General features: G+C 48.2%; 2 protein-coding genes across 2 annotated transcripts in view; both read right to left on the reverse strand.

Annotated features, from left to right (window-relative positions):
* Nucleotides 1-967: 967 nt before the first annotated feature.
* On the reverse strand, nt 968-1,306 carry nrarpa (NOTCH regulated ankyrin repeat protein a; the record flags this gene model as incomplete). The annotated part of the gene is made up of 1 exon (XM_080529975.1): nt 968-1,306. One exon carries the CDS (start codon nt 1,304-1,306, stop codon nt 968-970), a length of 339 nt encoding a protein of 112 aa, XP_080386101.1.
* A 6,057-nt stretch (nt 1,307-7,363) lies between these two features.
* Nucleotides 7,364-15,329, reverse strand: part of exd3 (exonuclease 3'-5' domain containing 3) — a 24,148-nt gene continuing 16,182 nt past the window's right edge. The window contains exons 18-19 of the mRNA XM_080529605.1: nt 8,270-8,336; nt 7,364-8,075 (exon numbers count right to left, since the gene is read on the reverse strand). Coding sequence (XP_080385731.1) covers nt 7,705-8,075; nt 8,270-8,336 — 438 coding nt within the window. The 3' untranslated portion in view covers nt 7,364-7,704. The remainder of the gene's footprint in view (nt 8,076-8,269; nt 8,337-15,329) is intronic.

Raw genomic sequence — 15,329 nt, forward strand, 5'->3', positions numbered from 1 at the left:
TTAAACTTATAGATTTGATTAAAAAAAAAGAACCACAACATATTCAAAATGCATCTTCTCAATGTACCTTCATAAATAAAACCCAGCCTGTATTCACAGTGATGACCAGGGTGTTAATAAAATACTGAAAGGAGATTATAAAGTGAATTCCAAATGCGACTTTCCTGACGTTTTGATACAAAGCGAAAGCAGCGGTTTAGTAACACATGAACCATTGGTCGCACTGGCCTGAACGTTGACGCCAGCAGCCTGCTCGGTGGAGGCAGAGCGCATTTAGCTACTTTTATAAAGGAACAAAGTAAAGCTATTGTGTACAGTACTTAACAACATTAAGTCAATTGTTGTTACATTGATTACACATCTTGAAAAGCGAATTGGATATCGTAATGCCGCTCTTTGAAAAGATCAAATCATTAATTTAAAAAAAGAAAAAGCCAAATAGAGGATGGCCTTCATTCCCGTGTTCACGTCTTCCCTTTCAGATATTCCAGCATGCAGCCACAGCACCAAGTGCCATCTTTTATGAAAAATAATTTAAAAGGGTCATACGAGTGAACAGCGATAGCTGCAGGGTGAACACCTTCACACGAAGCCAAATAAAGAAGCGTTTCAGTTGAACCGCGGCAAGGAGATGGGCTGCCGCCGCGTAAAACTAGGCCTGGGTCTGTCCTCGGGAGTTATAACACCGGCTTATTTTTTGATACGTCCCAATCTATTATACACATTCAAGAAAAAAGCTTTAGTACCAACCCACCAAAATGGCGTTTTTTTGTGTTTTTTTTCAAGACTCATGCTGAAGGAAGCAGATACAAGAACCATGTGGTGTTTCACTCACGAGTCAGAAAGACCCCCGTTTTGGTTTGATGAAAGGGAAGTGACTGGTTTTAATTTGGCACAACTTATGTCAATCGAAACGCAACGTTTACAAGAGCCCGGCTTTCCCGTGTTTACCTGGCAGCAGCTCGGATCACCGTGCGCCAGAGGAGTACTTGGCCTTAGTGATGAGGTATAAAACTATGTCTTGGTGTCCTCCGAAAGCGGCGATGTGTAAGGCACTCCACCCTTCCCTGTTCGCCAGTCGAATATCGGCTCCGAATTTCACCAACAGTTTCACAAGTTCGAGGTTCCCGTCGATAACGGACTGGTGCAGAGCCGTTTGTCCCTCGGGCCCGAAGGAGTTGACATTGAATTCGCAGTTGGTCATGTTCTGAAGCAACGAGTGGAGTTCCTTTGTGTTGCCTTGCTTCACCGCCTCCTGGAATACCCTCTGAGGGGCCGAGCAAGTCGATACATCCGCTTGGCTCATGGTTTCAACTGGGCTGGGGAATAGATCCTGACTCTCTCTGTGTGATAATCACCTTATATGAGTCTCTGGTCTGGTAATATGTCCAGCAACGGGATAACTACCAGTTAAGGCACAAAAATGGTATACTATAGAAATATGACCACTATATATATATATACATATATATCCCAAAAAGGACAGAGACAAAAATAACACACTCGGTGTGCAAAATGTTGTCAATAGTTGAGAAATCCAAAATCCCTAAAAGGAGAGTTTTTAAGAGATCCAAGTGTCGCAAGGTGTAGTCTCCGCTGTGGTCCGTGGTTGCAGCAGCACCAGGTAGGCTGTATGGCAGAGATGGAGAACGACAGCTCCAACTTTTCTTCTGTCTGGATTTTGGAAGTATAGAAACGAAATCTAGAAATCTCCAAACGCGGTGAATAAGCCGGTGGGTCTTGGCAGGCTCTTCTTGGTATGTGTACGTCTTGCCTGCACGTTCCTGGAGCCGCCGCAGTTCGTCTGGCCAGTGCGACTGTGAGAAACAGGTACGGACCCACGTTAGTTCACTAAATCTCAACTAGTTGCAAGGGCATACATACATTCCTACGGTCTACATCAAAAGAAGTTTACGCACAGGCTACTTTTACGCATACTTTTACGCACGCTGTGGAAGATACAATTGGAACAAAGAAAGCAGTCGGTAATATTGATGAAACTTTGGTACTTGCCTGTGACAATTGGACGGGTTGTGGCGACAAGCTATGAAATTCCCCGCGTGCCCCGTGTTGCGTGTCCTTCGTGCGGTCCTCGTGAGTCTCTGCTCCACGGTGCGCGCGAGGAGGAGATTTTACGCGTCCTTTATTTGCATAACAAAGCTGCTCCACAGAAGACACTCCGGTGGAAGGGGCGGACACCGGGGACGGTGATAGGCTGAATGGGCGGACACCGGGGACGGTGATAGGCTACACGGGCTGTTGGGGGAGGGGTCACCACCGTGGAACCGCAGAGGAAGGCGTGGTCTTCTGGAGCCAAATGTCGTGCAGAAATAAAACAAGTGGCATCAATAAAAAGTTTCTTCTTTCCTGAATCCACGACAGAGACATGACTTTCACGAGGGGAAACGGTGTGACAGCAGTCATAAACAACACCGCCAAAAAAACGCAGATAAAGCAACATGTCGTTGGGTAACGGATCTGAGGGGATGAATGAATTGGATATTTGACATCAATGCTCAATTATTATGGTTCCTATTCCTGCCATTCGAATCTCAAGTCGTTTTCGACGGAGGAATAGCGCTCCCAGCAGATAAATGAAAACGTCAAAATCAGAGTGATAGGCTACGGTGAAGGACCCATTCATCGCCCTCTTTCAAGTCATGATAATTCGGGGCTCAAAAAGGTGTTAGAAATGGCAAACTAGTGAAGGAGAGGTGTGGTTTGCTACTCTGTGTTAAAACGAGGCTTCCTCCGAAACACGGCAATGCTAGGGAAGTCATGATGCAGAATATAGTATCTGTAACCTATAACTGTCAACAATTTGAATAAATATATATACTGTATATACTGTATATGTGTGTAGGCCTACACTTGTAATGAAAGACTTCCCTAACGTGATCACCTAATCTACAATAAAGACATTCCTTCAGTGATCACATTTACACTGGATGAATGAATTACACAAGACAACAAATTGTGTGTCGCCTTATCAATACAAATAGGCCTACAGTGTTATGTTGGATTCGTATTATTCCATGACCGGGTTTACTGTAGAGTACTGTATAATACGACACGGGGAAAAAATAGTAAATTGACTGCTAAAAACCTCAACCCAACTGGAACTTAAATCTGATAGAGTAGATTAATTTTTAAATTACATTAGATCAACTTTATTGTCATTGCAGAGCACAAGTACCAGACAACGAACTGTAGTTTAGCATCTAACCAGAAGTGCAAATAGTGATATAGTGCAAAACATGATAGTGATAATAAGTGATAAATACAGTACGGTAGGTAGAGGTAGGCTATACAAGAGATGGATAACAGTACAGTTAAGGTTATAGTAGACATGCTATAGACATCATATAACAAACACATGGTGAGCTTAGAATGATAAGGTTCTATCTCCGTTTAGGGCAGTTCAGAGATATTGAGCGTCAACGTTTTTACATTCCATTATGTTCTGTGAGATGGAATGTTTGTATTTTATGAATTACTAACTCAAAAATGTCAACATTTTAAAAATAACACCACACAGGCATTAATAAACACCTAATGGATCGGATTATGTAAAAAACTCAATTTTGACCAAAAATGGAGATAGAACCTTATAATTCTAACGTCACGACATCCCTCTGGTTGTTGTGAGTTGTTTGAATATCAACTGCGGATATTCCAGTTGTTTTAAGTGACAAGCAATGGAACTTCAAATAACAAAGCCTGCGCCACTTCCTTTTACCATTGAGAGGAGGTGACGCTGCCGTGAGACGCTGCACCGTGAGAACCGGACGGCTGCGCTCCTTTCTCACCAACCACACACAGTCACACACGGCACAGAGGACCGTTTGCTCCGTTTGGTAGCCTCGCAAGTCTGAACATCTACAGACCGACCTGCGATTCTCTAACCGCCCGGCTTTCATGGTTTAGCACTTACAGAATGTCATCGGTTTCCCACACTCAACTGTACATTTGACAGACGTACAGTAGCCTACCATATGTCGCAGGCAGAGGCGCCCGCTACTAATAGAACCCTTACACTTTGGCTATATAGGCCTCACCCCGAGGTAAACACACATACACATGCAAACAGTTCATATTAATAACAGGCTATAAACTGTTAATATAGCCTAATATTTCTATGTTGATGTTCAAATGTTCCAACTTTGTTTTGTAAAACGCTTTCAGTCAGTTCAAATGTTCGGCCTGTCTGATGGATAACGCTGCTATACGTGTGAACATACACAAAGCATTGAATTCATTTCGTGACGTTAGAATTATAAGGTTCTATCTCCATTTTTGTCAAAATTTAGTTTTTTTACATAATCTGATCCATTAGGTGTTTATTAATGTCTGTGTGATGTTATTTTAAAAATGTTGACATTTTTGAGTTAGTAATTCATAAAATACAAAGGTTCCATCTCACCAAACATAATGGAATGTCAAAACATTGACGCTCAATATCTCTGAACTACCCTAAACGGAGATAGAACCTTATCATTCTAAGCTCACGATTTGATGAAGGCTATACAGCAGCACGTACAACCGGAGCGCAACAGACGTTTCTGATTCAACAACATTATGTTGCATATGCACACGTGTTCACAGGTACAGCATTAAATGGGCTCTAGACTTCGATATATATACACGGACACACGACACTCAATGTGGTGCAAACAAATAGCCTATGAGATATGGATATCAAACGCAAGCACATTATTATGTTTAACCTTGACCTAGTACACTTTTGTGGACCAGATGTTTGCAGTGTCTATGGTGTAGCCTTTTTTGCAGCTACAATATCTAATATCGTGGCACAAACTTTCGCCTAAGATAACATGAAACAAATATTATGCATTAGAAGTGCAGCGTCTCCAAAAGTGCCAGGAGACCGGAACATCTGTCCGTTAATCAGAACACCAAGTGTCTGGCCAGTTGGAAAACATTTGTACAGAGACCACAGGAGCTGAGCTCTCTCTATCGGCCCGTTATCTCCCAAACTGTGGCGTTTGCTCTCCTCCTGTTACTTGCAGTGTTTAGGAGGAAGTCAGGAAGTCTGCTTTTCCAAGGGGAAATGAGAAAACACGATTTTCTGGGCTAATTCATAGGACACAGCCATGTGTAAACAATTTAGGCAATGCAATGTAAGATGATGTTTTTCTTCGACGGAACACGGAACCGAAAGGTAATCCAGAAACAACTATTTTGTCAGGAGCAGTATTGATTGTTCACCATAATTGATTAAATAAACGGATGTTATCTGCAGTCAATAGTGTTACTGATGTAACGGACAATTTGGCATCACACCCCGTGGCCAGTTTATCAGCATTAACCCATCAAAACCATGTGCGCACTCCTGCGTAAAGGCGTAAAGGCGCAGTGGTAACCTTTGGTTAACTAATCTAGTAATGATTGTCGGTGTCAGTGGTAATCTTTCACATTTGGAGGACAATCGGGCTTTGAAGAGGTGGTGGTGGTACTTCTGTCAAAACAATTTGGAAACATCTAGAGACTATAGACATCTTATGATGTGGTTGGAGACAGAAACAACCAAGTCCAACTGTTGGCCAATGCATTTGTTCTGTTGATAAACAAGACATTTTCTTCCGCGACTGAAGACCGAAGTGTGATGTGATATGTGTAAAACCTCCAGCCAGCCTGTCGTTGTCGGGTTTTGGCGCCGGGGCCAGACAGAAGAGACGGACGGACGGACGGACGGGAGGAGCCCCCTGACTCACGGCCTGCGAATTTGCGGACCCTAGGATGGTAGGGGAAGGTAGGGCAATACCGCTACCTGATTGGTTGGCGAAGCACTCGTGAAGAGCCCCCTCATTGGCTGGCGAGACCACTGAGGGGGCTCTTCACGAGTGCTTCGCCAACCAATCAGGTAGCGGTATTGCCCTGCCTTCCCCTACCATCCTAGGTTCCGCAAATTCGCTCACGGCCTGGGGAATCTGCGGAGCGACGGTGACGTTTCAATAGAGGGGAGGGGCCTTCAAAATCCAATTCATTACAGCACCACGTGGCCAAGGAGCGTGGGAAAGAGGCGAGCTTTTCTTCCCAGCAAAGAAAGAGAGAGGATCAAATAACAGAGAGCAGCAGAAACTCAGAGCACCGAGCAGGGCTGTGCAGTCGGACAGCCAGGGCAGGTAGCTCGTTCCAGGACAGCTCCACTACACTAAATATAAAATATGGTAACGTCTGTACTTAAATACCAACATACAAGCGGGGTACTTTGCAACATGCCAACATTAAAACATGGGAGTTAAATTATAGAGACTTTTATGCCAACTCAGAAATGGAACGCACAAATGGTGCGCGGAATCAAAATACCCCACTTCTGTTTTCGATTATAAACTGATAAAAATAAAAAAAATAAAAACACAACTATCTAGAAGCTTTAAACTGCAATGACCTAGATTCCACCGAGCCCCACAGCCAGATGGATCACATTTTTCGGGCACGCCAGCAGGCAGCTGCTACAAAAAAGGACATCTCGACATTGTAACTCTCTTTGGTAAACATGTAACGAATAAACTAGTGGCCACACAGTACCGCTAACAAGTGTATTATTAACCCTTCGCTCTGCGGTGCAAATGGAGTCCAACCCGTTAGCACCCGGAGGGGAGAGGCTCGTATGGACTTTGGCATTTACCAAAGTCTTAAGAGCCTAACATTAAGTTGTAACACAGGTAGCTCCGACTATGGCTCAGGTACAGTTCACGGAGAGGCTCATATTTACACACAGGCAATCAACACTATTATGAACTGTAACATTATTCTAGGGAAGGAACAGTAGCCCGTGTTACGTTAAGATGTTATGTTGACATTTGGTTGTATAAGCGGTTAGCCTGTGTTCATCACGGATCCAGTAGCCCGTGGCTTTCAGTGGGAGAAAGCGGCAAGCACCTTTGTTGAGCAGGGATCCTTTAGCAGAGTAGGGAGCCAGGGTTTGGGTTGAGTTTTTATTGAGCAGGGATCCTTAAGGACAGAAGGGGGCCAGGGTTTGGGTTTAGGTTTAGGTTTCATGGTGACCTTGCCTGAAGGGAGCAGGTGAAACCTTGTAGAAAGGCTCTAAGTTTGAGGGCCTCTCAGAGCTGACTGACCAGGAGTCTAGATCAGTGTCTCTGATCCCAGGAATTCAATCAGCTGAGTTAGTGCTGGCACAAAAGAAAAATGTGCAAATGTGTTGTTCCCCCAGGGCTGGAGTTGACAAACCTTGTTGTAATTAATTGAATAATTGATGAACGCCTCCTGTCGAAATGAACAGGTGATAATCAAATAATTAAACTAAACAAATGATACAACATAATGTATAAGTGAGTTTAATATGGAATTCCATCATCAGGTGGTGATGGCCCTTTTATAAAAACAACTTATTTTGTTTGATCCCAACAGTAAAATACAAGATAAATGAATAACATATAACGGATGAAGGCCACAGAATGTAAAAAACAAGGACCCCACCCCCCACGTAATGGTAAATGGAAATGTTAAAATAAAATTGGAACACACATCTTCCTACACAGAAACCAGTAAAAACAAAAGGCCTAGCTTCAAAGGTGAAGTAAATTCCAGTATAGAACATCTGGACTTTCTGAACATCTGGATTTGAATCAGACAAACTTTAAAAAAAGATCCAACATAAAAGAGACTGGGGAAAAAGCAGCAGAACCAGTGTGTAGTCTTGGTAACCAATCAGTAGTGTTATAAATTCAGCCGCCTCTCTGGATTGGGTAGGCCTGGTGTGATGTCATCCTCAGCTATATGCAGCACTTCCTGAAACTGGGAGATGACCCGGCCAAAGTGGGACCCTTCCCAGAAGACTTTGCCACAGCCGGTGCATATAAAGAAGACGGGGATTCTGGGTAGCAGGCCGGGGGGGACCGTGTGGAGCTGCAGGGTGGCCCCCCCAGGGAAGGTGAGGGTGTCGGGGTCCAGGTCTGACACCGGGGCCCAGCGACACTGAGGGATGTACCTGAGGGTCCCGGGGCTTTGGCTGGGGGTCGCGGGGGTCAAAGGATCGTCCCAGGTTTCCTCCTCTTGTTCCTGTTCCTGAGCCTGCTCCGGCAGAAAACCTAGAGAATCCCAAAATATGTGAATCAAATATCACAGACAAAATGTTCTTAATTGTTCCATGTTTGAACATGTTAATACAAATGGGGGGATGCTTTGTGTTGTAGTCAATCAAAGGACTATTGCTAGGTCTATGCGGTGAGTGTTCTGGAATTATTTGGCAGTTATTAGTGAGTTCAATGGGAAAGGAACAGACCTCTCTCCTTCAGTAGACGAGCCATAACTTCTCTTGACAGCTTCATATACTGGTCACTGTTACACACCTGGCAAGCAGAAGAATACAAAACGTTCCCTCAGCACAGGTCAGTTACTATCCAGTCAGTATAGTTCTATCTAGTAGTATCGTGTAGTATCTGTAGTGTTCACACGGGATATGTGGACAGCAGAGACCAACCAAGAAAAGGCATTTCACGTGATGATGTGAAGCCCATCACGCATTTCCACAGCATCCACCCACACAAGAGTCCACCAGAAACAGACACCTTCCCTTTCCCTTCCACACGCACACACACACCCACCCACCCACCCACACACCCACACCCACACACACACACACACACACACACACACACACACACACTCCACGGCTCCTCTCCTGGAGAGAGCGTTCGCGCCTCGGTAGCGTTCACACTTCCACGGCGCTCCTGTGCTCTGTGGGTGTGGGGACATTAGTGTCTCCTCGTCTGTGGGCCCCCCCTGACAGCATGTCAGTGCTAAAAGCCTCGTCAATACACCTGAACTCCACCCCTGCAAACGACCGGCCACTTAAGGAGGGGACCATAAATCAACCGGGCACCAGTTCTCTCCTCTGTCGACAGATTTAGGCTGGCTAACACTGTTGTACCGTAACACATTTTGGCTAGCCTCAGACAAACCCATACCCTATAGGGTTGTGATAGTTTCCCCGAAGGAACGGATCCCTTCCTGTGACTCAGAAGTGTGTGTGAGGAGTCCGTGCTTGGGGGGGGGGGGGGGTGTGTGGGAAGTGTGAGAGACACAGGTGCTAAAACTAACCCCTGGTGAGGTGAAGGGAGACATCTCTCACGCCCTCTCTATTCTACCGTGGCTGATTTCTCTCTCTATGTGTGTCTCTCTCTCTCTCTTCACACACACACACACACATCCCAGTGGCTGCAGCCAGGAAAACACAGTGACTATTTACTCAGCTCAAAGTTTCCCATGGTTGAGCAAGTCAAAACTTGCTCTTGTAACTCTCTGGGCCAATCCACGTACTCACACACACACACTCTTCTCCTCATCCACATGTGTTACACAGACAGACACACACACACAGTGGCCCACCGACACCGACACACCAACACGCGCACGCACACGCACACGCACACACACACACACACACACACACACACACACACACACACACACACACACACACACACACACAGCTGCCAACCAACACACACGCACTCACACACACACAAAAAGCCCTGTCGAGGCATGAGAAAAACTGCGCTTCCGGCTAAATAAAGGATACCTTACTGTTTGAGTATGTACCATGTGATTTGACATGTTGTTACCCATTTTCCTGTGTATGCATGTCCTCCAACAATGGCAGAGGAATTAGACATTCCACTAGATCCCTCTGTCGGGCGGGTAGAAAAAGGGACGGGAGGCGTCAAAAGAGACTGGCTTTGAAATGACTGAACATGCAATTAGAAAAAAGCACTATAAATTATGCTTAGATAATAAACACACAGGGCACAGGAGAGATTCAAACATCAGACAACAGAACTCTTGGGTGGGCGTGAGATACACTTGTTACACATCTCTACTCGTTCCAAAACACATCCTGGTGTCTCACACTCCTTCGGGTGCAAAGCCAAAGGGAATTTTCCTTGTCGTGACAACAAAGGCTATCCTAGTGTGATACTGTGTTTCAAAGGAGAGGAGGTGGCGGAAAAAAAAGGAGAGAAAGAGAGAGGGGGGCGGTAGTGAAGAGGGGGGGAGGGAGGGAGGGGGTGGGGGCTCGGGGGGAGACTTTTCCCCTGACGCACACACAGGCTCAGTCCCTCTTCTGGCCGCTCCCATGGGAAAATCCTGAACTGCACACAGGGGGGGGCGGGGCCACAGGGGCCGCTGGGTCACGTGGTCGTGGCCGGCTGGCCAATGGGCCATTAGTGATGTGATTCAAACTGCGGCAGCGTCAGGTAGGATCCGTGGGAGGTGCAGCGTGGGAACCGAGGGGGGGGTTACTCAGCCCTGCTGCCTCTCAGCTCTCTCATGTACATAGACATGTTACTGACACCACACCACACACATCCACCAGACACGCCATACAGATGAAAAAAAAAAAAAGTACAATTATTTAGTTTTTAAAAAGTTACGTAATTTACAGTCAATAAATAATAAAAACAATTAATTAATACTAATTGTAATTTAATAATAAATTATAAAAAGGTCAATTACAGACTGAATAAAATGTATTTCATCAACTATGCAATCTAAGAAAATTATGAACTAATTAACGTAAAAAAAGAAGAAGCCTGGAGCAGTCTACTAGGGATAAACACTTCCAGAATGGTGTGTGTTGAGGGAGGTGTGTGTGTGTGTGTGCGTGTGTGCGTGTGTGTGTGTGTGTGCGTGTGTGTGTGTGTGCGTGTGTGTTTAAGTCACTTAATTGATTTGAATAGGGGTAATGAGTCTGTGTGCTCGATGCCCTCAAATCCTGGTTTGAACTCCCCCACACCTCACAGCGACCTGCAGGGCTTTGATGTGTGTGGCTGTGCGTGGTAATTGGCGGGTCTGTGGCCCCATGAGCCTGAACTTGGACCGGGCCTGTCCCGACTCGACAGCTCTGACTAATGTCACAGCCAGCCAACCAGACAGTCACAGGTAAAGCACGGCATGCTTTTCCCCTTTCATTTTTCCAGTTTTTTCTCACACACACCGTACTGGACGTGCGAGTCGCTACATACCCAGTGAATGGTTTGGGCCTGCGCTGCCTGTTGGTTTTGGCCGAGCCTGGGTTTTCGGAGGGGGGGGGGGGGGGGTTCTTGGCTCTGCAGCGCTGAGCGTTGCTGTACGTTGGGGGGCTCAGAAGAGGGCCTGTCAAGGCGCACCACAATTGATTGAGAGGAGGCTTTTTGTCCCAGGCTTAGCCCGGGGTCCCGGGGGGCTTTGTGGGGTGGAGTGGCCCAGGGACGGGCCGGGGGCTCCACCGACCCCATTGATTGTTGCCCTTCCCCTAGAGTGCCGAGACCTCTCTTCAATGCTGCCCAATACCGGCCAATGGACCGGCATAATAGTCTCAGCACTAGATAGTCCCCAAATACGGCTTCCCCTGGCACTATGAGTTCATTCTATTCTGCCCCCCCCCCCCCCCCCCCCCCCATCTCTCTCTCCTCCTCAATCGACCAGAGGGATGAGGCTTACTAACTCCAAACAGCTCAGAAAAAAAATAAATGCTGAAAAGTTCCTTCGACAAAGCGTCTTTGGGATAAGGAGTTTTGAAGGGGAAAAAAACCGCTAACCTAGGAGAAGGAGCAGTAAACAAAGCCGTTGGTTCGGCGGTTTGGTCGGAGCATCAACAGGAGATACAACTGGTTCTGCTGTACAGACCGAGGACCTCCAGAGGACTACAGTTTTCACGCACACACAGTGCTCTCTCTCTCTCTCTCTCACACACAGACATATCATACACACACAGTGCTCTCTCTCTCTCTCTCACACACAGACAGACATATCATACACACACAGTGCTCACTCACTCACTGACACACACACACACACACACACACACACACACACACACAGTGCTCTCTCTCTCTCCCACACAGACAGACATATCATACACACACAGTGCTCACTCACTCACTGACACACACACACACACACACACACACACACACACACACACACCATGCTCTTCCATCCGATCCTGTCGACTGACTCAGAGGCTCCTGTTCCTGGAGGCGGCGGCCCCGTCATGGGAACGCCAGCAGAAGAGCTGTGTTGCGTAATGTGGAAGATTGTGATAATTGATCAATGCTTGATTCATACTTTCAATTAATAATATGATATATTGGATACTGATCATTTGATACATACATACTGTACCAGTCAAAAGTTTGGACACACTTTCCCGTTCAATTGAACGGGGAAGTACCAGTCAAACCTTTGACTGGTACTGTATGTATAGTGAACATTTGACTTGAGACTCGTGTTGACTTTTTCTGGCTACTGTTGTAGCAATAACACATTCCTGAGCATATGTAGGGGTGTAAAGGTTACCTATGATTTGTATATGGAGAGGTGAAAAGTGACATCTGGTTTAAAGATTGAGAGGTTGAAAAGCTGCGAACAGAGATGTGATGTGGAGAATGAAAAGGCTCCAGGCCTACAGGCTAGAAGATTGTGACTAACCATTAAGAACTCAAGTCTGAAAGGTTCTTCCTCCGTATCTCACACCTCCTCTCCTGTCGCAAGCACACACAGGCATCTAGGGAATGTTATTGTAATGCTCCGTGATTCACCCCCCGACGGTAAATATTGACAGTCGGCGCCCCGGAGGAGCCTCTCCCTGAGAAAGAGGCTGTGGGACGGGCAGGACGCTGGAGGGGAGGGGGGGGAGCGTCAGGGGTGTGGATGAGGTGGGGGGCGGATGTCAGGGGTGTGGATGAGGTGGGGGGCGGGGGGGATGTCAGGGGTGTGGATGAGGTGGGGGCGGGGGGGGGGATGTCAGGGGTGTGGATGAGGTGGGGGCGGGGGGGGGAAGTCAGGGGTGTGGATGAGGTGGGGATGTCAGGGGTGTGGATGAGGTGGGGGGGGGGTGTCAGTGGTGTGGATGAGGTGGGGGCGGGGGGGGGGGATGTCAGGGGTGTGGATGAGGTGGGGGCGGGGGGGGGGTGTCAGGGGTGTGGATGAGGTGGGGGCGGGGGGGGGATGTCAGGGGTGTGGATGAGGTGGGGGGGGGTGTCAGGGGTGTGGATGAGGTGGGGGGGGGCGCCAGGGGCTTGGATGAGGTGGTGTGGGCGCCATGGGCTTGTGTGAGGTGGGGAGGGAATGCCAGGGGTGTGGATGAGTTGGGGGGCGGGGATGCCAGGGGTATGGTTGAGGTGGGGGGGGGGGGGGGTGCCAGGGGTATGGTTGAGGTGGGGGGGGGGCGCCAGGGGTGTGGTTGAGGTGGGGGCGCCAGGGGTGTGGTTGAGGTGGTGGGGGCGCCAGGGGCGTGGATGAGGTGGTGGGGGCGTCAGGGGCGTGGATGAGGTGGGGAGCGCCAGGGGCTTGGATGAGGCGGGGGGGGGGGGGGGGTGGTGAACGACAGGTGAGGGGTATTTGCATTGAGGCATGTTAAAGTCCCAGGGTGGACACAATTTCAGCCAGCCAGGGCCTGCCTGTGTATGTGGGTGTGGGTGTGTGTAAATGCTGGACAATGCACAATGCGATTCACACAGGAATCGTGCCAGTGTTGTGTTCACAGGGAACGACTGGAAAGAAAAAAATACTTGATGGATCGGTGTGGAATGGCTGACCAATGACAGCAGCCACTAGACCACTATCTCACACACACACACACACACACCCACACACCCACACACACACCCACACACACACACACACACACACACACACACACACACATACACACATACACACATACACACATACACACATACACACATACACACACACACACACACACACACACACACACACAGGGTTCATAATGTGTGTGGCTAATCTGAGAGAACACACACTCACTCACTCACAGGCGGGTGGGAGAGATAAAGGGACATTAAAGAGGGGGCAGGAGGGCAGGGTTAAGTGGTAATGATGCAGGATAAGAGAGAAGAGAGAGAGAAAGGGAGAAAACGTGAGGAGAGAGAAAGAGAGAGAGGAGAGGGAGGAGGGACACATCGAGCGTCAGTGTCAAAAAGAGATGCAGCAACCTGAGGTGGACGCAACGGAAGACAAAAAAAGGAGGGAGGGAGAAAGACAGAGAGAGAGAGAGAGAGAGAGAGAGAAAGGTTTTTTTAAAAGGAAGCAGGACAAGATGGTGAACAAAAGCCCAAGGAAAAAAAGCAGGATGGGGGGATGGGGTTAAGAAGGAGGGAATGAGGGGGTTAAGGAGTTGGGGGGGTGGGGGGGTTGCGGGTGAGGGGGTCACTTCTGGTGTGAAAGCAATGAGGTAAAGCCAAAAGAAAGAGTAGAGTTTCCTGTGTCATAGACCGCACTAACCTCTCCCCCTCTTCCCTCCCCCTACCCTCCCTCCCTCCCTCCCCCCCCCTCCCTCCCAGCAGATTCCCCAGGGCCAGCGGCAGTCCCCTTTCAGTCTCCTGTGACACAGTAATTATAAGTGTGGGAACTGAATCTGTCCCTTTTTCAGTGCCCCCTCGCCCCCTAACCAGACCCCCCCCGCCCCACCCCCTTCTTCTTCGCTCCACCCACCTCAGCAGGCCTCTATCTCAGTGACCACCCCCCCCCCCCTCCCCTAAATAATATTCATGGGAGCACCCTCCCCCCACCCCAACCTCCTCCTCCTCCCCCCCCGTCCGCTATCTCACAGCGCAACCCTGTCTCTCCCGCTCTCTGTCAACCCCCCCTCCCCCCCCACCCCCCTCGCTCGCCTCGCTATCTCCGCGCCGATAACCATGGGAACCGCAGTGTGGGAACCGGCCGCAAAGTTCACCAAAAATAGACAGAAGGAGGAAAATTAAACGGGAGAGAGAGAGAGAGAGAGAGAAAGGAATTCATCGGGGGGGGGGGGGGCTTATGCAGACGGACAGGTACGCGGGTGTCCCGGGCAGAAGAGGACGCTGGGTAAATCTCTCCACGGCACAGAGCCGCTGCTTTGATTTGAACAAGTGGAATCATCGTCACCGTGGCGATGGTGATGTCACACACCATTGGCCATGGCGCTCCGCTGCTGTTCTTTCTCATTAGAATGGACGCGGCACACACGCACGGACACACACACACACACACACACACTTTCACATTAGCATAGGTATATGAAGGAGTAGACGGCTATGCTAATGCTAATTCAGGTAGCTAACAGGTAGCCAGTAACGCCTTCAGGTGGCACTAGCATTGCTCCTCTCAAGACTGGGTGATACATACTGTACTGCCATAACCCCTGCCTGTCACACACACACACACACACACACACACACACACACACACCAACACACACACGTGTACTGGCGGTATGGTCCTCCTCCTCCTCTGAATTAAACTGCTGGTCAGTTCCTGTGAGAACACTGGTTGCATCATGACAGGAGGAAGGGAAAAAGAGG

Source organism: Nansenia antarctica, assembly GCF_963989245.1.
Source record: "Nansenia antarctica genome assembly, chromosome: 4".
Taxonomy (NCBI): Eukaryota; Metazoa; Chordata; class Actinopteri; order Argentiniformes; family Microstomatidae; genus Nansenia; species Nansenia antarctica.